General features: G+C 44.0%; 3 protein-coding genes across 6 annotated transcripts; 2 read left to right on the top strand and 1 right to left on the bottom strand.

Moving 5' to 3' along the window:
• The first annotated feature begins 1,204 nt into the window (after positions 1-1,204).
• On the top strand, positions 1,205-14,407 carry slc2a13a (solute carrier family 2 member 13a). 2 transcript variants are annotated; one of them, XM_085902438.1, is made up of 11 exons: positions 1,205-1,348; positions 1,418-1,778; positions 3,791-3,950; positions 5,182-5,390; positions 10,381-10,489; positions 12,919-13,082; positions 13,147-13,267; positions 13,334-13,459; positions 13,554-13,672; positions 13,743-13,895; positions 14,181-14,407. In XM_085902438.1, exons 1-11 carry the CDS (start codon positions 1,205-1,207, stop codon positions 14,405-14,407), a joined length of 1,893 nt encoding a protein of 630 aa, XP_085758564.1. The 2 variants fall into 2 exon arrangements, with proteins under 2 accessions (XP_085758564.1, XP_085758563.1); XM_085902437.1 differs by having other exon boundaries at positions 1,205-1,778.
• A 1,066-nt stretch (positions 14,408-15,473) lies between these two features.
• Positions 15,474-19,447, bottom strand: redic1 (regulator of DNA class I crossover intermediates 1). Of its 2 annotated transcripts, none has more exons than XM_085902440.1 (15): positions 19,182-19,447; positions 18,627-18,666; positions 18,406-18,550; positions 18,184-18,316; positions 17,885-17,939; positions 17,471-17,570; positions 17,319-17,407; positions 17,173-17,261; positions 16,940-17,100; positions 16,804-16,876; positions 16,708-16,747; positions 16,431-16,455; positions 16,239-16,345; positions 15,787-16,162; positions 15,474-15,721 (listed from the first exon to the last, which is right to left on the bottom strand). In XM_085902440.1, exons 1-15 carry the CDS (start codon positions 19,274-19,276, stop codon positions 15,585-15,587), a joined length of 1,665 nt encoding a protein of 554 aa, XP_085758566.1. In that variant the 5' UTR covers positions 19,277-19,447; the 3' UTR covers positions 15,474-15,584. The 2 variants fall into 2 exon arrangements, with proteins under 2 accessions (XP_085758566.1, XP_085758567.1); XM_085902441.1 differs by having other exon boundaries at positions 15,477-15,721; positions 15,792-16,162.
• LOC147040293 (ATP-binding cassette sub-family D member 2-like) lies at positions 18,658-24,323 on the top strand. 2 transcript variants are annotated; one of them, XM_085902436.1, is made up of 10 exons: positions 18,658-20,226; positions 20,298-20,478; positions 20,561-20,676; positions 20,828-20,990; positions 21,054-21,148; positions 21,206-21,351; positions 21,700-21,845; positions 21,987-22,071; positions 22,150-22,275; positions 22,346-24,323. In XM_085902436.1, the coding sequence occupies exons 1-10, from the start codon at positions 19,300-19,302 to the stop codon at positions 22,548-22,550; spliced, it is 2,190 nt and encodes a 729-aa protein (XP_085758562.1). In that variant the 5' UTR covers positions 18,658-19,299; the 3' UTR covers positions 22,551-24,323. The 2 variants fall into 2 exon arrangements, with proteins under 2 accessions (XP_085758562.1, XP_085758561.1); XM_085902435.1 differs by having other exon boundaries at positions 18,660-20,226; positions 20,555-20,676.
• The last annotated feature ends 467 nt before the right edge of the window (positions 24,324-24,790 follow it).

The following is a 24,790-nucleotide window of genomic DNA, read 5'->3' as shown; positions in this document are numbered from 1 at the left end:
TTCCACATTTTATCATGTCCTGTGTAGAGTACACAAACTGAATGTTTTTTAGAAATTTTTACGAATTTTTTTAGGTTTGTAAAAACTAAAAAAATGTTTAGCAGACCCCTTGGCCACCCCATGGAAAAAAAATCCTAGCTCCGCCAGTGAATGTACTTTATGCAAATTATTATTCAGCTTTTTCTTTTTTGCAGTAAGTGGTGCTTGATAAACTTGAGTATTACAGTAACCTATTGGAAACATTAGAGGCAAATCATGTCCAATTGAGTCTTGTTTAATCTTGTCTCATCCTAAACACGACGGCGTCAAAAGGTTACTGTAGTTCCGTTTCCCATTTTAGCCTTGCCACTCCTCGACAGGCCCAATCATGGCCCATTATCAAGCCCGTTCTCCATTTTCGCACTCAGCGGTCCGCACGCTGATTGTCTTGGCTCCAGAGTGCATTTATGTCATTCGGCGGTAGTCGTATAGCCACGCCGCATGTCCGCAGAGATTACTCGGACTGCGTGTCAGGAAGAATCAATATGAGAGCGGGCAGACAATAATGATGATAAGTATGTCGGCTGGGCTTGGGAGCACGAGGGACAGACAGAAAGGCTTTTTGCTGGAATCATGGACGCCATTTAGAGTTACCTAATCAGAAATATTGATGACTAACTGGCTGCGTATGTTTAGTCAGAATATAAATAAATATAAAATTATATTTATATATATAGATATTCTTATGAAATCCTGGTAACAATTTACCACGTCCGCTAGGGGGCAGTACCCTCACACGTCAAAATACCGCCACAATTGGACTAACCCTCTTCTTTAAAGAATGTACATTTGGTTAATGATCAACAAACATGATTAACACTTTGATTTGTGTGATTAAAAACTTGTATTAATGTGTTAAAAAATACTAGGTGAATCCTTAATGAGACTATTTTTAGAGTTTTGCCACCACGTGCTGTTTCTATTTTGGCATCAGACAAAGACTTGGTTCCCCCTCGCCCCACTCTTGGTTGAAAATAAGACGTCACGCCGACGCTATGGTGACGAAGTGCTCTGCTCCGCTCCTCCTGTCTTCTCCGTCTCTCATCAGGACCACAGGGAGGAGATGCGCTCAACTTTGCTGCAGCTCCGTCCGCTCAGTTTACAATCGAAAGTGGAGCGAAGCAAAAGCGTCGCTTAGTCAAGTGTTTGGAGTTGCGCATCCCTGATGTCGCGCAAGCAGGCGGATCATGATTACAACCTGCGGAGTATGAGCAACCTAATGGGTGAGCGCTGGAGGAAGGCGAGCGATGGAGAGCGGAGTCTCATCAAGGCTCCGTCCAACGCCAGCATCAGTAGCCTGCAGGTGGCCGCGTCCTCCTCCGCCAGCGGCGCTCCGGTGGCTTCTTCCTCTTCCGCCGCCTCCACCGGGGACCTGGAGAGAGCTGCGCGCAAGCAGTTCATGCAGGATGTCACGCCGGGCTTCGTCTACGTGCTGTCCGCCTTCTCCGCTCTGGGCGGGTTCTTGTTTGGCTACGACACCGGGGTGATCTCCGGGGCCATGCTGCTCCTCAAGAGGCAGATGGAGCTGAGCGCCTTGTGGCAGGAGGTGCTCATCTCAAGTACTGTGGCCGCGGCCGCCGTCGCCGCCCTCCTCGGCGCCTTCCTCAACGGGCTCTTCGGGCGTCGGGTGTGCATCCTCCTGGCCAGCTTCTTCTTCACCGTCGGCGGCATCGTGCTCAGTACCGCCCCCGGGAAAGAGGTGCTCCTGGCGGGGAGGCTTATCGTTGGACTGGGACTCGGTGAGAACCTGGTTGCACATGAACTGTTTGTCATATAAGTGAAATGTCGCAAAGTTCCAAAAAAGTTGCTCAAATAGATTCCAAATTGACATGTTGATTGTCATGTACAGAGTTAACAAAAAAAACAATCCAAGACATTTTGCAATGAAGAAACTTCAGAATGACATGTATGCAGTGGCGCTCCTAGTTAGGAATACAAGTGGCACCCCATCTTTGCCCCCTGACCCCCCCCCCCAAATCCTTTTAATGTCTCTTGCTTAACAGATTCAGGTAGGAAGTGCAAAGCACCTCCGCCCCATTAAATATAACAACAGATTAAATTTATTGGAAACAAAGCTCTCGTCAAACTTATCTTAGAGTGTCTCCATAAGGGGGCGCTAATTCTGCATACAAACGCTAATGACAAACACCATGGAGCCACTTTCATTCATTGTTTTTTTTTAATTGGTTTAATTGTAAAATGAATAATGAATAAAATGAATACAAATACAGATATACTGCATATCAATATATATTTATTATTTCTTAGAATATTTAATCAAATGTACTGATTGGAATTAAACATCAAATTATAACATTATTACAATCTCCTCACCAAATGACACCAAGCCCTTAGGTCATTTTGCCTGTTCTACTTTTCATCTTCCAGTTGCAGATGCGTTTATTACGCATATCCTGATGGAACAGGAAATACATTCTGCCACCGCAATTAACCGCCGGAGATGCTATTAGGGAAACGTTTTTCATCGCGCGCTATTATTCTGACCCCAGACTGTCAATTGCATTCTCACATTTACATTACAAAACCTAGACGCCAACATCTTAGCATTTCTGAACTGGACTAGCCTCAAAAAAAGGTCAGGCAAAACTGTTTATCCAACCAGGAAATGTCGCACACATCACAAGTCCTGCTCGTCTCGATTTGTTCCCCACTGGTTAGTCATTCCCTGGCCAGTTATTGTTAAAATGACCTTTTCAACGAGCACGTACGGTGTGTTCGCATGTTCCCGTGATTGACAAGAAATTAATCATGTCGCCATCTTGAAAGGAGTCGATTATCTTAACGGTTGATTTGCATACTTCGAATAAATGATAAGGTGTGCAGGTGCTTGTGGAAGAACACAAATTGGGAAAATGAACAAAACTACCGTGACACTAATTGCTAATGGCTTTAATTGCTAAAAATGTATATATATAAAAATATATTATTTTTCCTCTGCATAGATCGATGTATTAGCGCCGTACTGGTGAGCTTTATCAGCCTAGAGATATATTTCATTGAAATTCAGTTTGAGACAAAATTCTTCCCAAATTTGATTAGGACTGGACATAAGATCCTATTTTTATTAAATTAACACTCAAGGGCGGGTTTTCTCCTACGTTGTCGATTTGACGACTTCTTCATTTCCGAGAGTTTTGGCTCGGCGTTATTTTTGTGTGCCTTGTCTTGGAATCCTAATTAGATCCATCCAGCAATTACTTAATAGAATCAAAGCAGAAAATGGACGAATGGTGCTGTTTCACGAAGAGACAGCCTTACTCTCTCTTGTTTACCACCGCTGAAAATGTCAAGTGACTTTTGACCTTTCTGCCGGCGGCAGGGGTATTGGCTTGTACGTGTTTTGCTCTCGGAAAAGAAGCGAAACGGACACCATCATTAGTCAACGTCTGGCTGGTACGGGCGGTCCGCCGCGGAATCTGAACCAAATGAAAAGAAGAGTGCGGCAAAGAAGATAGAATACAAATTCCAGTCCGGTTATTCTTTGACTTAACAAAAACTTTCCGGTTGCTAGCCGACATTGTCCATCCGTTATGGCACACATGGTGTCGGATAAAGTAGCTTAGCCAATTGTTAGCTCAGCCAAGGCACGTCAAAATGTGCTCCTCGAATGTCGCAAATCCTCTTCCCGTTCTTGGATTTGTTCTTTCAAAAAGGCCTGGCTGATTTCCAGAGACGGCGTCGCCATAGCAACAGATAGCCAACTCTCTGCGCTCTTCCCTCTCTTTGTCAGGCATCGCCTCGATGACGGTACCCGTCTACATCGCCGAGGCCTCGCCGCCGCACCTACGCGGTCAACTAGTGACGGTCAACACCCTCTTCATCACCGGCGGCCAGTTTACCGCCAGTCTGGTGGACGGCGCCTTCAGCTACGTGCAACGTGACGGATGGAGGTCAGAACCGCATCCTCTCAAACCGGGGGTGCCCCGATACATGATATGATATCAAATGCCAGAAGATCTCCCTCGGGACTCAAACCTAAATGTCAACGTATCCACGAGGCATAAAATTGCCACATCAGCACATACTTTTATCTGATATGTTGCTGAAATTGTGAAATGTCAGCGTCGATAAAAACCGTCATTTCCTCTTCACGTCTTATACGGATGATTCGAGTCATTCCTGAATTATGAGTCGACATGATTCCTGCAGAAACGCCTTGATGAAAAGTATTTTTGTGTCGAGATTTAGTCGCTCGTGTCAGCACTACTTTTCATTTTCACGACCGCCCACCCCCCCACTCCCCTTTCAATTAGTCTCCCTATCTTATACTTGACTGTCCACCAATTTGGGGGATTTCCAAGAGCACTCTTTGTTGAACTTTGATTGTGTGCTTAAGTGCACGCAGAGAGAATTTCAGAGCAATTTTCCTCTCACGACAATCGTTCAGTGATTCAGCTTTGAGTGTGTGTTGGGTTACGTCTGTTCTGTCTAGACACGGCAAATTGTTACTTTGTAGTTTGGATTTAACATCCAGCGCCCTATTTACGTACCCAGCTCGAGTCTAGCGCCAAATGGAGTCAAACTCTGCGTATGGGTAGAATTTTGTATTTATTTTTTGCTAGGTATTTTCAGTTAGTAACTGCGCCGTTGCGGGAGTGAACACAGTCGACTTGCTCCCGGGCCAATAGATGCTTTTCATTTTTTGGGGGTATTTTAAATTGTTAAATTGAGGTTCCACATCAATGTATTTGTGAATTGGGCTAATTCATAGGTGTCAAACCCGAGGCTCGGGGGCCCAGATACAGCCCGCCACATCATTCTATGCGGCCCGTGAAGACAAATTATTTATCAATTTCATTATTAAAATCACAATTTACACGTGATAAAATAGAGATCATATTTTTGTCGTACTATTGATCTTTTTAAAATATTTGAACAGTTTTACTCGTCTCTGATTTCAAAACTAGTTATATCCGTTTGTCGCGTAGCCTATAATATCCATTATTCTGTACGTTAAATGGCAGGGTCAACGTTAAGGCGATTTCCAGGGTCTAAATTAAGCCTTGACATTTGTCCCCCGGGGTTTAATTTTAATGAGCCACCCGTTGCTCGCCACCAGTTGAAAGCTTCCCGTGGGATTACAATAGAACGATTCTGAAGGCGCTGTTTCCGCTCGGCCAGGTACATGCTGGGTTTATCGGTTCTGCCCGCCGTGCTCCAATTTGTGGGCTTCCTCTTCCTGCCCGAGAGCCCTCGTTGGTTGATCCAGCGCGGACTGACCCAGAAGGCCCGACGGGTCCTCAGCCAGATACGAGGCAACCAGAACATCGACGAGGAGTACGACGGAATCAAGAACAGCATCGAGGAGGAGGAGAAAGACGGCGGAGGAGGTGAGGACTCTTCTGTAATGTTGTCTTCAATTCTGTGGGAATGAGTTCAGTTCAGTTGTATTTAACTTTTTTTTGGGTATGCAATATACTGAATTATTTTGGGCCTACTGCCTTGACATGAATGAATATGATGTGATCAGTAATCCGGCCATTTTAGTTATACTTGGCACACACACACACATACACACTCTGGTTGCTGTGGCCAGTCACCGAGGAGAGGCGAGGGAATCACTTTCATGCCGCATCTAATCAACCTTGACAACTGAGAACACCATGTGTCTGCCAGGAGTGCCATCCAAACATCCTCTTGGGGCCGTGTGGCCTGCAGTGAAGAGGAACCTTCAATACACTCACACACACACACAGACACACACAGAGTGGCAGCAGGCTCATTGTGTACTCAGCTGGTTCTTTTTTATTTCGGCATCCCTCCCGCGGTTCCCGTCGCCATTTTCGGGTGGAGTTCTATACAGTTAACTGTGTTGGAACGGTTCCTGTTTGCTTGTCGCTTGTTTGTGGGTTGTTGTTTTTTTTGTGACGCATTTAGCCATGCTTGTGATTTGCATTATTTTAACAGGAAACTTTGTAGGACTTTTTGTATCGTTTTCATCTCTGTGTTTAGTTTGTGGGCGTCCGCCAAACACCTCGAAGCCATTAAAGAAAAGCAATTACATTGCAAAGTACATCGATTCCAGGGTGGAACTATTTTAGTTCTCTAATTTGCCGCTTTAATTTCCTACTTTATTTTGTGTACTTCCCTCAAAGTGCTTTAGGGGACTTTGAAATGCTTCTCTGCATTTATGAAGTCTATAACACCCTTCACGCTAACCTGGAAATGGTAAAATTTCTTTTTTCTACCATGGAAGAATTTATCCCATCCTGATTCATTAGCGTGGCTCGTGCTGTTAAGATTCAACATTTCACATCACAAAAGCTCACAATTAACCTCTGCCTTCGAGACATTCAGACTAAAATCCTCCTATCTGATTGTCCAAATTGTCTACTTCTGAATAAAGTGAGTGCGGGCATGCATGTTTTCACCATGCCCGTTACCGTGGCAACAACACCCCCTCCCATCTTTTTCATTTTTTCTCACCTCTGATGATTAAAGTGCATGTCGCCCTCTGATCCTTTCCCTCCAACACACAATAATTCCACGTTAGTGCGAAAGCCCCTCAAGTCAAAAATCTGATCATAATAATAATAATATTGTATTATTATTTTATTATTTTTATTATTTTATTATTTTATTATTGTATTATTTTCTAATAATAATAATATTAATAATAATAATAATAATGATGATGATTATTATGAAATGTTTTGAGGATAGCTTGAAATGACGTTGTTGGGTCTTCAACATTTACAAAGAATTTCACAGAGGCAGAGAGTTGTCTTCAATGGCGACAAAAGCTTTTGCAAAAGGACGGTAATCAAACAAGTGTTGCTAAAAAACCAGACCCTTCTACAGGCTGGCCACTTTTTATTGAGTAAATACAATGGGTGGGGTTTACACAAATGTATAGCTTCTCATTGGTTCACAGCAGTCAGTTTTTTTATTTTCAAAGCATATTTTTTTTAAGTAGATTTTTAATGCCGGTGACCAGCCGGCTTAGAATAGAGCTTTAGTTATCAATCCCGAAATCTAATCAAATGTCAATTGATTTCTGTTTCTGGGTATTGAGCAGTGCGTTTGACAAACGTTTGGTAATTCCGGACACGCCTCATCTTTATGCGGTCTGTGAGTTTTACCGTCTCCCTTTGCTGGAGCTTCTATTTCTCTGGGTGACTATTAATAATTCACAGTGTTTGAGCATTTTTATGAAACTCCACAGTGGACCTCAAGCCTGTTTAAATCCACACAGAAATCATAATGAGACCACTGCTGCTCTTGGTTTTCAATAAGGGATGACAAAAACATAGGGACGTCCTGCTGTCGTGAATAAGCACATTCTCGACTGTTGACTTGCTCCAGATGAATCTTTTGTGTGGCTTAGCGCTATTGCTAGCCGCCATCAATTGCCTATTCATTATATTTGGAGAAAGGCATTGATTTTTTTAGATATTAGCAGGTACTTCTGGGTGCTCAGTGTTCATTATCTTATTGTTGAACAAAAATCAATGCGCTCACGACACGTTGAGGCGAGGGAAAAAAATGCTTTAGACTAAATGCGTTCAAAGTAGCTGTGTCACGTTCAAGGCGCCGACATTCAATTCCGGCCCTGTTCGCTCGGTGCTATTGTAAGTCAGTAATTGGACTATTCACTCGCACAAACTGACTTCTTTTCAACTATTCAAAGTGACAAATTGGATGTTTTCCAAACTTATGGGAACCTTCGAAGGTACTTTTCTACAAAAGCAAGTCAAAATGTATTTTTTTTTTGTTTTTTTTTTGCATTGTATTTTGTGTTGGATGTGTCACCCTGAAACTGAATTGTAACAGCGATTCATTAACATACCACTAGAGGAAGCCCTTCTTCTCATTATGACAATTTTTCCGATGCAGAAACAAATGGTAACGATACACGAGACAAGCCAACAGAAAAGTACGATATCGCAATACGACTTCCTTTGTCCTTACCGGTTTAGTCGAGTTCCTCGATGATAAATGACAAGGAGACGGACTTGACAGAATGACCTCTTTTGATCCGCCGCCTCTACAAAGGCAAAGACGATGGAAGGAATGATGCATGATGAAGTCATTGATCAAGATTTCATTCAAGCCACTGCCAAGGTCATCTTGAGGCTTTCAAAATAAAATGCAAATCCCATTTATCTCCCCGCAAGGATCGCAAACGTCTTCCACCAGTGAGCATTTGAAAAGCAGATGTTGCCAATCAGAATTCTTTTGAAATACACCCTCTCACAGACTGGCTCACAGATTGTCGCCATTCTGAATGTGCGCCATCTGCTTTCGTGATTGAAGTCATTTGCCACTATTGTTTGTCATCTATCATTTTAGTTACGGTTGAGTGGTTTTCTCAGCTTTGTTTACGACTCTGTATGGTGCAGATTTAAAAAAAACAACTGATAGTTACAGATTGACATGAGTGATGCACGATAATTTCATGTCTGGTGTGCCTCAGGGGTCATGCATAAGTACCTTGTACTTCACACTTACTGCCTTGCAATGTTGTGAAGGGGCATAATATTTTTTCCCCCCCAAGCTATTCAGAGTCAGCGTAGAAAACAACGACTTTCTCCGAACTCTTCTCTCCTCTGGCACGCTCTCTTAAAGCAGCTCGTGAATAATTGAGCAAGCCTGATCTGGTCGTGATTCCTCCCTATGTGGTTGTCAGGATGACATTCATGGATGAAGGAATATTGAGGCAGCTTGCCTTACATACCTTCTATTTCTGGCCTCTGTTAATTTGAAATTGTAATTGGAATAATGGAATCAAGAATTCCTTCCTAGTTTCTATTCAGCCTGAGTTTTGACCCGCCGCTCTTGAATATGGCCGAGTATGAGGTGACACGGTCCCATTCTGACAAGTTGAGACGAGAAGGGTTGACCAGAGGGAGAAATAATTAGAGGGAAGAGTGACAGGTTGCCTGCTATGGCTTTCGCCTTTGATTCCTGACATGTTCGAGGTCCTCCTGTGCTTTGATTGGTAAGCATCAGCTACCAGTGTACAAAAACATGTCAACATGCTATTAGCACGAGTTGTTCCTGCGTACATCACGACGCTCGAGGCTTTGCTGGCTTGTTTTTTTTTTTCTTTCTTTTTTTACCTCACCACAGCCATCCAGCCGCTTTCAATATCTCATCTGATTGAATTACAGCAGGGTGGAGGAAATGAAGCTGCGTGTGCATTAACTTCAGTTGACGCACGTGCGTCAATGTCGCCCTCGAGCTCACATTTTTGTTCGGGGTTGGGGAAAAAGAAGCACAGTTTGATCGATAAAGTGTATTCGTGGAGCAAATGAAGCTCTTCTTCATGAGATGGTCCTCTGCGAATAGCTGATCACGGGTACATAAATCTTGATATCCCTCGAGGCTAATACGATAACGGTCGGCTTGGCAGGAAATCAAGCGATCATACTCCGCCAGGTTAGCGTCAGAGGAAATGGCCCATGAGCGTACCGATTTCTCAGTCAGAGCGCTTCTTCATATTGTGGCGCGACCTTAATAATAATAATAAAAAAAAACACACACGACAATAACAGACTCATGGGAAATATTTACACGAATTTGGGATAATATTTCTAACACCATTGGGCGACGGCGCTGATTTATGAGTTTAATGTTCCAGTTTAAAAAAAACTTTCAAAGCATTTATGAAACTTGTAAATCTTAATTTGTGTGTGTGTCACCGAGTGAGTCCGGGCTTCCCTTTGGAAAGGCGTGTGATCCAGAGCGAGCCCTCCTACACACAGCTGCTCCCCTTTTTTGACGCCATTGCTGTGCGGATGCATCCGTGTTGGGTTCTTGCAACTTCACCCTCCATAACTCCTCCGCTCGCAATACTTGTCCGGTGGCTCTCCCATCTTATTAAGACTCGGGTTCCCCAGAGGAGAGGGCTTGTCGGCATGCTGTCTGGAGATGAGATTGAGAGGCGGGAGTGGCAATTACCCGCTTGAGATAAGAGCGCAGCTGGGACAAAAATGAGACGAAAAGCAGCTCGGGTAGAGAGCAATCAGCACCATGGACAGTTCAGAAAAAAAGTCGCTTTCTGTTGTGTATTATCTTTGATTAGCTTCATTTGAACAGTGCCTACCTTATTATCCATTTTTTATTTATTTATTTATATTTTCATTTCTATTGAATCGTGCAAATTTGTACGTCTTCATATGGCCCGGTGAGAGCAATCAGCACCATGGACAGTTCAGGAAAAGGCACTGTCTGTTGTTTATTATTATCTTTGATGAGCTTGATTTGTACAATGCTTACCTTAATATCTTTTCTATTTATTTATTTATTTATTTATTTATTTATTTATTTATTTATTTATTCATTTATATTGAATCTTGTAAATTTGTACGTCTCCAGATGGCCCGGTGATCTGGCGCATGCTGACCTATCCTCCCACGCGGCGAGCACTTCTGGTGGGCTGCGGCCTCCAGATGTTCCAGCAGCTCTCTGGAATCAACACGGTCATGTGAGTACATCCACCCCGGCCCACTTTTGGGGTATTTTACTTTTCCAACTTGACTCTGAAGTGTGTTTAAATGTCATTGAGTATATAAGCCCAAACGCATTGAGACAGATGCACATAGTTTAGCGGCGCGCTATTAAATCACAACGCGTTTCATAACGCATCATCCGCCAAGCGGCCAGGAAAAAAACCGAACACTTTTTTTTTTCCATCCGCTGTTTTGTTCTTTAGATCTTCCCATCTGTGTCTGTCTCGCTGCCCCTTCGAGATGAACTATATTACCCGGCTCTGTAAACAATCTGGGGATGTGTGCTGTTGCCTAGCAACCGCCAGAGCAAAGGCGATGGGCTAAGTCCGTGTGTGCACGTCCTTTTCTTTTTTTTTTTAAACGCTTGTGTGGTTCACGCTGCGGATTGTTGTCCACACACACTGCCGTGAGCATGTGTGTGTGTGAGAAAGCTTGCAATATTGAATGTGACTGACGAGCTAGCCGAGGAGAATTTAGGCTGCTGTTAAGAGAAGTGACACATCGCACCTGTCGCAAATGGTGTTTGTGTCCTATCGAATAGCGGTCGATGGACTGTTTGCCTCTATAATTGTACATTTATCTTCATCTCGACCCTCACTGTGAGCAGTAGAGCTCAGGACTTAGCCTCCTCCTTCTTCACTCTCTCTCTCTCTTTCTCTCTCTTTCTCTCTCTCGTATGGATTAGATTGATTAGCCCCACTGTGGTAATCCATTTATATTGATGCGTCATCAAGATGGGGCCAAGGATTGCATTTGGTTTTGTAGCGGGTTTTCAAAAAGGGTTTTATTTTATTTTATGTCATTTTATTTATTTCATTTTATTTTATTTTCCATCCATCCATCCATTTTCTGAACCGCTTTGTCCCCATGGGGGTCGCGGGCGTGCTGGAGCCTATCCCATTATTTTATTTTATTTTATTTTATTTTATATGTAGATAATGTTAGGTAACCCCAAAATAATCCTGTGAATAAATATAATATAAATATATCCTGCGTGATAGTTCACAGTTGAGCTATCACATTTGATAACTGAATTATTCATGCATCTTTCAATTATTCGCCGATTTGTGTCTAGCCATACATACATTTGTATGTATGACCAGTTGCTTTCCAGGCCTCTTGTTATTTTTGAACACTTCTACCATGTGAGATCCTCTGGGTTTCATTAGCGGGACTCAGCTTTGATTCGACTCTCTTTTTGACGCTTTTTTTTTTTTTTAAACGCCAAATTTGAGGGGAGGTATCAACCCAGCGCTTGCTTGGTTCTCCAACTGAGGTCTTCACTTTCTATCAGGTTGACAGCCCATTACATCAAAACAAAAATATATATTTGAAAGCCAGAGTTTCTTATATATAATACACATGTGCAATAAAAGTAATCAATAAAAAAAATAAAAAAATAAAGGAAGTTAATAATCAAGAGACATTTTTGCAGCTTTCCATGTGCAATGTGGTTTCTTCAATCTGGTCTCTGACGTGTGTTATGGACGCAGATGGTCCCTCAGACAAATGTCACGTTGGAAATGTCACAAAATAAGACGACATGACCCGAAACTAAATTCAGGCTGTTTTTTTTTTTTTTTTTATTATTAGCTTTTCTTTTTGTGCAAGCGGTCTAATCACTTCCTCCTCCTCTTCATTCTCCAGTGGAAATTTTTAATGAGGAATGTTATTAAGACTCGGATCACACACACACACACACACACACACACACACACACACACACACACACACACACACACACACACACACACACACACACATTCTCAATACACAGCGAGCAGATGTCATTAATGAAGCAGCTTGTTTCAGATTTGAAGTGCTCACATGTGCATCACGCAAATGCAAATTTTCAGATGTCTTTTTTTTTATTATCATATATAGATATATTTATTATGCATTCTGCATGCATTATAAAAAAAAAAAAAGTAGACCACTTCCCAAGATAATATTCAAGACTCCCTCTTCGGCCCACTATTAAAAAAAAAAAAAAAACACAATTTCCAGCTCATTTATTTTCCATTTTGACACCTCCATCCATTACGGACTACTTTTCCTTTCTTATCTGTCCAAAGGAAAGAATTGATTTGCTTAAAGATACCACATTTGTCGTTTTGTGAAGAAGCAGAGTTTTCAGTGGGGAGAAAATGTGCCGGAGATGTGACTGTATTGCTATAAATGATCTTAACAAGTGTCTTCTCCGTCACACTTTTTTTTTTTTCCTTCTTTCACCTCTCTGTCTCAACATCCTTTCACTCTCATCAGTTTCCTTGCCTGCATGGTCGGGTCTGTTTTTTTTTTTTGTCTGTGTCACAAAACAGGCAAGAAGCTTCCAGCCTCGGGTCACAACCTTAATTTTTTCTCCATTTAGGACTTTTTTTTTTTGTGTGTGTGTGGCTGGCAGGTACTACAGCGCCACCATCCTGCAGATGTCGGGAGTGCGGGATGACCGTCTGGCCATCTGGTTGGCGGGACTCACCACCCTCACCAACTTTCTGTTCACTCTTCTGGGCGTGTGGCTGGTAGAGCGAGTGGGCCGGCGGAAGCTCACCCTGGGCAGCCTCGTAGGTAAGACAAAACCAGTGGCAGCAAAAGTGAGCACACCCCTGAGAGTTTTTTTGTTTTTGCGCAGGCACGTGTCTCGGCTTGTGTCTGCTAGCCGTGGGCTTCCTTCTATCGGCCCAGCACAGTCCCGCGGTCACCTTCCACCCGTTAGACCCCTCCATGGCTAACTCGACCTGCCTCAAGTATCAGTGAGTCCAAAATAGCAATCGGTTCTTCGCAGAGGATAAAGAATCAATGACTCCCGCGTGTTTCAGGCTGTGCGAGCCCTGCATGCTGGACCCCGCCTGCGGCTTCTGCTACCGCGAGAACGGCTCGGCGCTGCTCACCTCCTCCTGCGTGCCGGTCAATAGGGCCTCCACCGAACAGGCGGCGTGGGGCAGGTGAGTCACAGGACGCAGGTGTGTATGCTGTGGATGGCGGAGGATTACCTCAACCTGATGGATATAAAGCTCCTCTCATTATGCTTGCTACCAGGTGTTCTAATTCCAGCCAGATGAGGGAACACACTTACTGGGCCTACAACTACTGCCCCACCTCCTTCTCATGGCTGGTCTTACTTGGATTGATGTTCTACCTGGCTGCTTTCGCCCCGGGTAAGACATAATTGAAATCCACAATTGCTCATTTTTGGAGTTTCATTTGAGATGTTTGTCCACACTCAAGGAATGGGTCCAATGCCGTGGACTATTAATTCTGAGATCTACCCACTGTGGGCGAGGAGCACGGGCAACGCGTGTGCAGCTGGAGTCAACTGGACCTTCAACGTGCTGGTGTCGCTCACCTTCCTCCACTTGGCGCAGTACTTCACTTACTATGGTCAGCCGGATACGATGAATCGATACGTACTTTTCCTAGGACTGTATCTCGATAGCTCGACCGACACAATTCCATTCTGGACTCGAATATTGGCAAATGGTCAAAACATCATTTGTGTCTGGAACGCCGGCTGTCTATGATGATCACGAACGCGGCGTGTTTAATTATATCGGGAAATGTCATTGTTGCTAAACGGCGGGGAAAATTCAGATTGCATCTGCTTCATTAAACTTCCGTCAGTGTGTCGTGCCGTGACATTTTATTCTCTTGGTGTCTTCCCTGCAGGAGCGTTCTTCCTCTACTCCGGCATGGCCTTCCTGGGCTTCATCTTCGTCTACGGTTGCCTGCCCGAGACCAAAGCTCGCCGCCTGGAGGAGATCGAGGCCCTCTTCGAGAACCGCTTGTGCTCGTGCGGCGCGTCCGATTCGGACGAGGGGCGGCAGGTGGAATACATCCGGGTCAAGGGGTCAAACTACCACTTATCGGACAACGACGCATCCGACGTTGATTAGATGTTATGTTTCGGGGATTTGTTTTTTGGTCGGGAGCCTCCTGTTGACCTTGTGAATGTTCTAATCGACGCCAAATTTGGAGACGAATATCAAATATGTCAAGTGAAGACATTCTGTCATTTCTTCCCTCATGGACACTTGAACAAATAATGCACATCAGTTTACAAATCCATATCGAGCATTTCCGTAGCATAGCACACTCGCCACTCGTCTTTTTATTTGGAGTAGCTCCCGGTTTCTATTTTTACGATGACGTAGTGAGAGTGGGCAGCTGAAAACTAGTGGCACTAAACATGCTCACTCCCCCCCCCCCCCTAACTCATTTCTTCTCCTTGATGTTTCATTTGCCTCGAATGGTAAAGCTTTTGGAAGTGCAGTATTTCATCCAGTTGTATACAATCCTTTTTTTTTTTTCATTTTCTGTCTTCCACCACAGCCTTTTGTGCGAACTGATCAAATTGACCCGTAGGTAGAATTTGCTGTCTTCTGTTGTGAGAGTGCACCATTTTTTTTTTATGGTGAACTTGTTGTATTTCAAGTAAAATGTATTGCGCGTGAATGTTCAAGATTGTATTTAAATTAATGTTTGAAAACAAATGCTAAAGATTTAATGCAAATGTACTGTACTTAACAAATGTACAGTACTGGACTAAAAAAAAAATAATAATAGACGTTTAAACTACGGTAACATTATGCACAGTTCGAAGATTTATTTATGTAACTCTTCCTTGTACCACTAGAGGGAGCCAGAGTGCAACGAATTGGCATGGTACTTCAATTTCGAACCGAAAGTTCCGTTTCCAGGTTGTGCAATTGGTGAGCCAATATCGGCTGCACTTTGTGTTGCGTTAGCCTTTTTTAGCAGTTGTCCACACGCTTGTCGTATATCTTGCAGTGTTTCACGTGACTACACTTTTCGAGACGGATAGAGCGATGTATAGTATATTTAATTGTCTGAGTTGTAAAATGTTTTGCTAGAGTTTCTATTCTATTACGAGAGAAAACATATCTTTTGCGTCTGTGCGTCTGAGGCGGAAGAAATAAAGCGGTGAATCGGGAATGCTTTTGGAGTTTTATTTCTCTGTTGCTATGGCGACGGGAGGTTAACACAAAACGTTTAATTAGAACAGCATGCAAAGAACAGGTACGTTTTTGTTTTTTTTTGCCCTTATCTTCATTACTCCTCCTGTCTCCGCTTGAGCAGGAGCAAAATGTCGGCTATTTCCTGGAGTGCTTCCCCCTCCGCCCTCGTGGTGGTGGCCTCCGGCCTTGCTTCATCCGGTGGGGTCTTTTTCCAGGGCCTCTGCTGCATGCCTATTGAGAAGAATGACATATTTAGTGGTAGAGTATTTTAATTTTACTTAATGGTCTGATTTTACCCAACATGTCCTGAAGAGGCATTTGTGAACTCATTCTACAGCTACTTTGACGACTTGTGTTCGGATTTCCTAAAATGTTGGATTTCTTCTTCCTCCACAGGGTCGGCCTCATGTAAGTCTTTGCTTCTCGCTCGAAAGCAGATTCTGTGAAGCCAGGGTGTCCCCTTGTGGCTTCTCGCTGTAGTGACACAACAGACTGCTCTGAGAGCAAACTGCACTGAATGGCAACGTCGAATTTCTCGGAAGTGGACTCGTGGACGGTTTGAGTTTCTCCGTCTCTTTTTTCACCGGGTGCTTTGTTGCATGCACATATCTCCGGGCTTCTTGCTGGCACTCGTCTTTGAGGAAATCCCACAGGATGACGGCATTCTTCACTCTAATGAATAGCAAGAATTTCATTTGAAAATTTGCTGGACCGGGCTCACAATATGTCGGTTATTGCTCGAGCAAACCGTAGCGGGTTGGTGACTGACATCACTGGAGGCTGAACTCAGGTAACCTCTGTTGCAAGAGGAAGTTGGCGAATACCCCCGACCGTTCATTAGGTATTCCGGGCATGCTTGCAGGGAGGGAGAACAAACTTAAGCGCTTTTGCATAATGGATGAAGGGAGGAATGTGTTGAATAGGAGGGTGGTGGACTTACTGAAGTTAAAACTGCAATTGGGAAGCTGTGAAGGAATTAGACATGAGATTCATTACAGTGGTACCTTGACTTTATGCTGATACATCCCTGTGCTAAAAATAGAAAAAAGCGAATTGAATGTGGTCGGATGGTGCGAAGTTCACTGCTGGCACTTTTGAATAAAAAAAAAAAAAAACGTCATTTGGAGCACACGTGTAAATCATGGTACCACTTTAAAGTGAGTAATCTGATCTTGTTATTATGGTTCACCGCTAGGTGGTAGTATTGCTTCGCTTACCTGCGCTCCAATGTCGTTTGGCTGTGGCTCAGGGACAGTTCTGGACAGAACATGTGTTAGATGTAAATATTCACGTTATTGGATTAAAGTACTTACTGTGGGGTTGAAGTTTGGATTGAAGTTTCATCCTTGAGATTTATATTTGTTGTTTCACTCCCAAAATGAAAAGCTAAAGGGTTAAGGAGGATTATTAAGATATCTTTGCAAAACAAAATAATTTGGGGATTTTTACCATCAGTTTGATATTCGTTATTTGTATCACTTTTAAAGACGTCCGTTTCAAATGGCTGCTGGCTCCATGTCGGGTTTAGCGTGAAGTCCAGGGTGGGGGGCTCCATTTGAGACAAATGGCTAAGGAAAGTGTCTTTGGATCTCGGGTGATGAGTGGATGACCTGTAGCCATCAAAAAAAAAAAAAAATCAGTTTCTCTCGCTTCAGATGGGCCTTAAGTGGTCAAATTGTTACTTTGGGGTTCCAAAGAAAGCTCCTGATGGCGTGGCCGGGTTGGAAGACCAGACGATGTCTTCTCCCAGCATTGCGGGCACACAGAACGGCTGAAATGACAATAAATCGTGATTCATATCTCATTTGTGATCTTCTATTGAAGCTACCGTATTCTGATCCAGAGTCGATGTCTCCCAAGGTGTATGAGACCAGCCGGGAAGGGGATGGTTGTGCTCCTCCTGTGGAAATATTCTGCCTGCAGAGACAAATCCAATGTGTCATTCTCTATTTTTTTTTTTAAACTGCTGAAGATACACACCTGAGGACGAGGATGAGAAGGGGTTGAAGGGTTCCTCTATGGAAGACAGGTTTTCGGCTGCTATGTTGTCTGAGAAAGAGCACTCTGCAACTGGTGACGGCTTAAAATAGAAAAAAAAATGTTTTAGGTAAGTTCTTTTACTCAACAATCAATGATATGTCATGTTAATACCACAAGATGGCGCCAAAGCTTACTTCAATATATTCTTCAGCCACAAGATGGAGCCAAAACAGTATTTTTATATTAGCTATGACTGAGCCCAAAAACACTACTAAAAAAATATCCTCTCTGGATTATTTTGGTTTCTTTGTTGTACTATTAGTATGGCAATTTTGGGGCATCTTTAAAATTGTGGTTTTCCTTGAAAATGTGCCTGTTTTTCCCCTTATGTAATAATACGGCTTTGCTACTTACTTGCCGAATCTTGAAGCTTTGTGGGATAATCTGTTTTGTGGGGTAATCTTGAACTCTAAAACAACAACAATAGAGTAGCGGTCAAGGTTTACAGCATGACTGGGCAGTATTTGATTCTGATCATCTGATTACATCATTTTTAGCAGTCTGTTTGGGGATATAAATAATGCAGGGCAAAGGTGTCTAACTTCAGATTGCATATTTACAGTATGTGCTTTACGTATTGTTAACCTTTGCCCGAGTGCTTTGCTGTGGCCTTTGATAAAAACAACTTCATCATCCCATTTTTTTTTTTATACCTGCATTGAGGTTGGCTCTCAACTAAAATCAATTGGGATGGAGAACCGGGGCTCATGGGGAGCACCAAGGGGTTGTTGACATTTCGTTTCTTCCCGCCTCCTTTGGAGCTCAAAACTGATACTGGGGCAGGATCTGAAAGACATCATAGTATAGTAGACCAGTACACAGTACTAAGATGAGTTGATATGTCACAAAAAAATGGATTACTAAATGCCTTTTACCTTTAAGCTCTTTCTTTGTAGCTATCTGATTGACCACAAACAGTGTCACAAGGTCCATACTGGCGATGGAGCTGACTTTAGAGGAAGGTGTAGCAACTTCCAGGTTTTTCAATTTATTTTGCATTCTTCTCTTTTCAAAGAATTCCTAAAAAGGAGAGACAAAATCACATAATGTAAAACTAAGATGAAAATGGGACAGGATGTTAAATTGATTGTCTTACCCGCTGCTTTCTTGTATCATTTTTCATTATAAGCCGGTTCCTGTGTGGAATTTGGACAGGTATGCTTAGCACGACAAGTTATTATAGTTTTAATTAAAGATTAATTAACCTACCTCGACCCGCCTACCCAGTTCATTTTCAAAAAAAAAAAAAAAAAAGTCAGCAAAAAAACAATATCAAAATAACGTCTCTGCTAAGTCAATTTCTACTAACTGTAGTGTACGGGACACTTGCACGAGTTCAGAATCCTTCATAAAAACTTCTGATAATATATGAATGTAACTTGAATGCGTATTTTGCAATATTATGAAATATTAGTTTATATAAACACTATAAAACGGAGACCGACGTATTTTACCGCATCCAATCACAAGAGGCGGAAACCATCACAGGCCACCCAGAGTTGCTTTGTAAAATAAAAGCCTATATACTCATTTTTGCGAATAGTGCTTTATTTCGAAAAGTAAACCCGGAAGTGTAACATTTCGCCTACATGCCGGGGTAAGCTAAAGAGCAGGATGTAGCGGTTCGTCTTTGGACCGTCTTTTTATTTACTTTTTCGCTTCACCGCGGCCGTCGGAGGTCGGTCTCTCTTCTCTCGTCGACGTTGTGAGTAGATTTAAGGTGATGGGCGTTTGGGGGACCGCCATAAAAGCCGACTAACATCTTAAAAATGTCCAACATCCTTAATGCGACGTCCAAAGTGAAATGGGACCGCACGGCTGTAGCCAAGCGAGCCGTATTTCTTGCGGCTGCTGCCTACGGCATCAAAACGCTCTACCCGGTCATCTGTCGGCAGCTCTGCAAAAATCAAGCCGACAGACGAGTTGGAAACGGATCTGCGTGTTCGTTCAAACCCAGTAAAGACGCTGCCTATGCATCAAAGGCGTCCCCTGGGGTCAACGCGGAATTCTTCAAGCAGATCCTGGAACTTGCCAAAATCCTTTTCCCCAAATTGCTGTCCAAGGAGCTCGCTTTGCTTTCCTTGCACTCTGTGGCTTTGATCTCCAGGACCTTCCTGTCCATCTATGTGGCCAGCTTGGACGGCAAGATAGTGAAGACCATTGTGGAGAAGCAACCGAGGAGCTTCATGATCCAGCTCATCAAATGGCTCCTCATCGCTATCCCCGCCACCTTCGTCAACAGCGTCATCCGCTTCTTGGAATGCAAGCTGGCCTTGGCCTTCCGCACCCGCTTGGTGAACCACGCCTACCGGACCTACTTCACGGACCAGACCTACTACAGAGTCAGCAACATGGACGGGAGGCTGGCCAACCCGGACCAGTCCCTCACGGAGGACGTGATGATGTTCTCTCAGTCGGTGGCCCATCTCTACTCCAACCTCACCAAGCCAATCCTAGACGTGATCCTCACCTCCTACACGCTCATCCGGACGGCTCGGTCCCGTGACGCCAATGCCAGCGGGCCCACGCTGCTGGCCGGCTTGGTCGTCTTCGCCACCGCTAAGGTCCTCCGAGCTTGCTCGCCTAAATTCGGGAAGCTGGTGGCCGAGGAGGCGCACCGGAAGGGTTACTTGCGCTACGTGCACTCTCGAATCATCGCCAACGCCGAAGAAATCGCCTTCTATCGGGGACACAGCGTAAGTCCGATAATACGGCCGGCCCTACGGTGATGGAATCAAGTTTGTGATTGATTTCTCCTCGGCGACAGGTGGAGATGCGCCAGCTCCAGAAGTGCTACGGCGCGCTAGCCCAACAGATGAACCTGATCCTCTCCAAGCGCCTGTGGTACATCATGATCGAGCAGTTCCTCATGAAGTACGTGTGGAGCGCCAGCGGCCTCGTCATGGTGGCCGTGCCCATCATCACCGCCACTGGTTACGCCGACAGCGGTGAGGGCAAAGAAATAAATCACGTCGGTCAAGATGTTCACTCCAGTGTCTTCACAGACCTGTTGGATTTTTCTAGAAACAGCTGACGGCCACCCGCATCGGATGGTGAGCGAAAGGACGGAGGCGTTCACCACCGCCCGGAACCTTCTGGCCTCAGGAGCCGACGCCATTGAGCGAATCATGTCCTCCTACAAAGAGGTGACGGACGCTCACCGACCACCAAAATCAACACCTGAAATTGTTATTTATTATTATTTTTGATTGACAGGATTTCCATTACCGAAACCCAACCTCCATGAATTTGAACTTTACGAGCTGCGGGTCAGACTAATATTTATTTGTGGGACAGGTCACAGAGCTGGCGGGCTACACGGCGAGGGTCCACAACATGTTTGTGGTGTTCGAGGACGTCCAAAAGGGCGTCTACAAGCGCTCGTCGCTGACCGCCGCCGGCGGAGAAGACAAGAAAAGCAAACCGGGGATGCACATCGACGGGCCGCTGGAGATTAAAGGTAACACGCTCCATCGCGACGGCCGTGATTTCAACTCTTGACCGTGCCTCTTCTCAATGTCAGGCGAAGTGATCGACGTGGAAAACGGCATCGTGTGCGAAAACGTCCCGATTATAACACCCAACGGGGACGTCGTCGTGTCCAGTCTCAACGTTAAGGTGGGATACCTAATTAGAATTTTTTTAATGGGAAAATTAAAATGTTTTGCTTTCCAGGTGGATGAGGGCATGCATCTCTTGATCACGGGCCCTAACGGCTGCGGTAAAAGCTCCCTCTTCCGCATCCTCAGCGGTTTGTGGCCCGTCTACGGCGGGCGCCTCCACAAACCTTCCCCGCAGCACATGTTCTACATCCCACAGAGGTACACACACACACACAGACACACACTTCCTCTTATCGTCATTGTTTGACCCACCCCAGTGGTGAATCCTTGTGTAATCGAATCCATTGTAACAGGAGCTTTCAAATAAATATTGAACTACTTTGAGCGTAAAGGTTGTCAGCGGCTAAATTGCGTTCGCGCGTTGTGTAAAGCTACCTTCTGTTTGATCTTGTATGTTTTTTTTTTTTCTTTTATGCCCATGGGAAGTGAATAAAAGACAAAGACTTTCCGATAGTGAGAGATTAGTCGTCGTTAACCCACTGCAGCCAGCTTTGAAGGGGGAGAAAAAAATATATATTTTTGGACCAATTAAATATTTGTCTCCAGGCCCTACATGTCTATGGGCTCTCTACGAGACCAGGTGATCTATCCCGATTCGGCGGAGGACATGGCGGCCAGAGGCCTGCGCGATAAAGACCTGGAGGCCATCTTGGATATCGTCAACCTCAACCACATCGTCACCAGGGAAGGAGGTAATTCAAAACCTTGCCCAATCCCCCGAACAAAGAGGCCGATTGTGGCCGCTTAGTGCCGCCGGAGTAATTCCTTGATCGGTTAGGCAACGTTAAGAAGCGCAAAACAAAAAAAAAATGTGTCGGTCGGTCGGTGTCCAGGCTGGGATGCCGAGCTGGATTGGAAGGACGTGCTGTCCGGAGGTGAGAAGCAAAGGATGGGCATGGCTCGCATGTTTTACCATAAGTAAGGACATCCTAAACACACACACACACAGATTTTGTAATGATGACTCGTCAAATAAATGTTACGCGTTTGCGTCAGACCGAAATACGCCCTGCTGGACGAGTGCACCAGCGCCGTCAGCATCGACGTGGAGGGTAAAATTTTCCAGGCGGCCAAAGACGCCGGCATCTCCCTGCTGTCCATCACGCACAGACCCTCGCTCTGGTAAACACTCCGCCGTCTTTCCTTCTGGCACGTCCGTCCATCCGTTTACGTCTCCCTCCTACCCTGGCAGGAAGTACCACACGCACCTGCTGCAGTTCGACGGCGAGGGCGGCTGGCGCTTCGAGCAGCTGGACACGGCCACTCGCCTCTCGCTCACCGAGGAGAAGCAGCGGCTGGAGAGCCAGCTGGCCGGCATCCCCGAGATGCAGCAGCGCCTGCACGAGCTCTGCAAGATCCTGGGAGACGACTCGGTCCTCAGAGCCGACCGCGAGTGACGCACTGGAGCGGCTTTGGGTTTGACCGTCGCCGCTCTTTCGGCCACTCCGTTTTAAACGCGAACAAAGTCGTTTTTAGATCAAAAATAGCCGTAGACCCTTTTGCCACCTTCTAATATTAATGCCAGTTAGTCAAATGTTTATAGAAGGAAGAAAAATGTATTAACACATGCACTTTTTTTCAAAACAAGACAAGGCCATTTTTTTTTTGGGACACTCCTGCCCTCACTTCAAGGTCGTCGCCACAAGGTGGCAGTAAAAGCAATATTTTCTATTCAACCTTGCTTTGGCCTGAGCACAACAAAACAATGACTGTCATTGAATACACCTAAAATAATCATTTTACTTGGGCAAGGATGTCAGATCATGAATTTTAATTAGCTAAAATAGGGAGGAGTCATCGTTTCATTCTTTTTGTTTTATCGGCTCCCCATATGTATGGCTATGCGTTTTTTTTTTTTTTTTAAATGACGCAAATTTTATTGCAATTTTACGGACCCAGGGTTGAATTCCGTTTTTGAGAACCACTGCTTTAGGCAAGAGCACAGCTGAACGTAAGAGTGACATTTCATTTCACAAATTGATCATTTCTTTTTAAACATAGCACTTTACTTGGTTTTTTTTTCAAGTCCGATACATTTGACGACAACAACAATCTGTCATCGGAGCGGAGTCTGACCCCCTGCACGAAGGGGCCTTTTTGGTTTACCTAACAAACACAATGCACGAAAGAGGCCCCCTTCTCCTGCTGAGCGGGCAGCTCATTCGCATGCGTGTCATGTGACCACCAGTTAAAGAATCCAATATTCTTTCTGTGGTGGAAGCTGGTTGTAATGAGGCGTGAAGGGAAATTCCTACTTTTGCACCAAAATGGTTTTTTTTTGTGTGTGTGTAAACCTTATCAACTCAAATGTGACCCCTTGAGAACTAAAGTCACCCCGCCCTTGTTTCAAACTCCAATCTGACCCGGGGCTGCGTTCGAGTTGACTTTTGCTCCAGGAATTTGCATTTCCCAGAAAGCTGCTGGGCCCCCAAAAAAAAAAAAACATGTTAGATATTCCAGATTGCTGGTTATGACGGACAATCAGTCTCATCCTGAATTTAGTTTTTATTTGAGCAAGAATTGTAAACGCTGCTCAGGATTTGGGCCGCTGCTAGTTTAGTTTTTCCCACACAATGTGACTTTTATTGGCGTTTTAATGCCACTGTGAGCTTCTGATGCCACTATGCGACTTTATGAGGGTGTCTTCTTATTCATAATATTTTTAGCGGCTCTATACTCCACTCATTTGATAAAGCTTCACACAAGGTCGTGGGTTGTCGTGGCAACAAGATTCACACGTTCTATGCCAGACTGCCAACAGAGGGCGCGCTTGACACAGTCTGGACGCTGACTGAATCAATTGAGGATAAAGAATGTTTTTAGTACTGCTAATCTAATTAGTAGTGCCTGTAAAATTAACACAAAAGTCTAACTTTATTTAGTCATGCCTCTACTTGTAAGGAGGTGATGTTTTATTGCATGGTCGCTCTTTATCCCTTCAGAAAAAAAGTGGGCACATAAGTCATCCTTTTTTTTTGTAAATTGCAAATTCAATGTATTCTGTTCAAATTACGAATTATTACATTTGTCTGTACTAACCGTGCATGTAGCGTGTTACATAATTTGGGACTGGGCATCCTACTCTTGTGCATGCATTGGAGTTGACGTATTTTCATCTTAAACAAGAGCAAAGATGTATTTTCTTGTTAATAAAACAATTTGCTGAAAAACTTCTCATCTCGCACATTGTATTACATTTTAAGATTGATGTAGATGAGCAAGAAAGTATTCTAAGGCCATGAATTAGTTCTTCAGTGGCGATCCCCGTACAAATGTGCTGTTTGGGTGCAATAGTGTAGTTTGTCCGCAAGACGGCGACATTTCCCTACAAATAACGGTTTATGCAGCTAAGAGCTCGCTCTTTTTTTTTTTTTTAACAGTGCTTTCATTTGGTCAAAATAAAAATACATACGGAAAATTCCTGGTCGACAAGTTGATTGTTTAGATTGATCACACTTTAAAGACATGGAATAATTTTCTTTTGTTATATTTTTTGATGGCCATTGTATCTAAAAAAATACATCATGATGATACGTAATGATTACGTTCATGGTAACACAGTATGACTTACATTTTTTTTTACCTTGTAGACGATAAAGATTAAGGATAAAGGTAGAATGAAAAATTGAATTAAGGG

The sequence above is a fragment of the Syngnathus leptorhynchus genome, chromosome 21, assembly GCF_054491065.1.
Source record: "Syngnathus leptorhynchus isolate UIUO chromosome 21, UIUO_Slep, whole genome shotgun sequence".
NCBI classification, from domain to species: domain Eukaryota; kingdom Metazoa; phylum Chordata; class Actinopteri; order Syngnathiformes; family Syngnathidae; genus Syngnathus; species Syngnathus leptorhynchus.
This window is presented reverse-complemented; position numbering and strand designations above follow the sequence as displayed.

Excerpts from the sequence above, each read along its gene's own strand:
- LOC147040293 (XM_085902435.1), top strand. The coding sequence starts at position 19,300 with ATGTCCAACATCCTTAATGCGACGTCCAAAGTGAAATGGGACCGCACG. Across the intron at positions 20,991-21,053 it reads CGGGCCGCTGGAGATTAAAG|GCGAAGTGATCGACGTGGAA; the intron begins GTAACACGCTCC and ends TCTCAATGTCAG. Across the intron at positions 22,276-22,345 it reads ACGCACAGACCCTCGCTCTG|GAAGTACCACACGCACCTGC; the intron begins GTAAACACTCCG and ends CTACCCTGGCAG.
- redic1 (XM_085902440.1), bottom strand. The coding sequence starts at position 19,276 with ATGGCGGTCCCCCAAACGCCCATCACCTTAAATCTACTCACAACGTCG. Across the intron at positions 18,667-19,181 it reads GGCCGCGGTGAAGCGAAAAA|GAACCGGCTTATAATGAAAA; the intron begins GTAAATAAAAAG and ends AATTCCACACAG. Across the intron at positions 17,940-18,183 it reads GAGAGCCAACCTCAATGCAG|AGTTCAAGATTACCCCACAA; the intron begins GTATAAAAAAAA and ends TTGTTGTTTTAG.
- slc2a13a (XM_085902437.1), top strand. The coding sequence starts at position 1,205 with ATGTCGCGCAAGCAGGCGGATCATGATTACAACCTGCGGAGTATGAGC. Across the intron at positions 13,673-13,742 it reads CCTGGCTGCTTTCGCCCCGG|GAATGGGTCCAATGCCGTGG; the intron begins GTAAGACATAAT and ends TCCACACTCAAG. Across the intron at positions 13,896-14,180 it reads GCAGTACTTCACTTACTATG|GAGCGTTCTTCCTCTACTCC; the intron begins GTCAGCCGGATA and ends TCTTCCCTGCAG.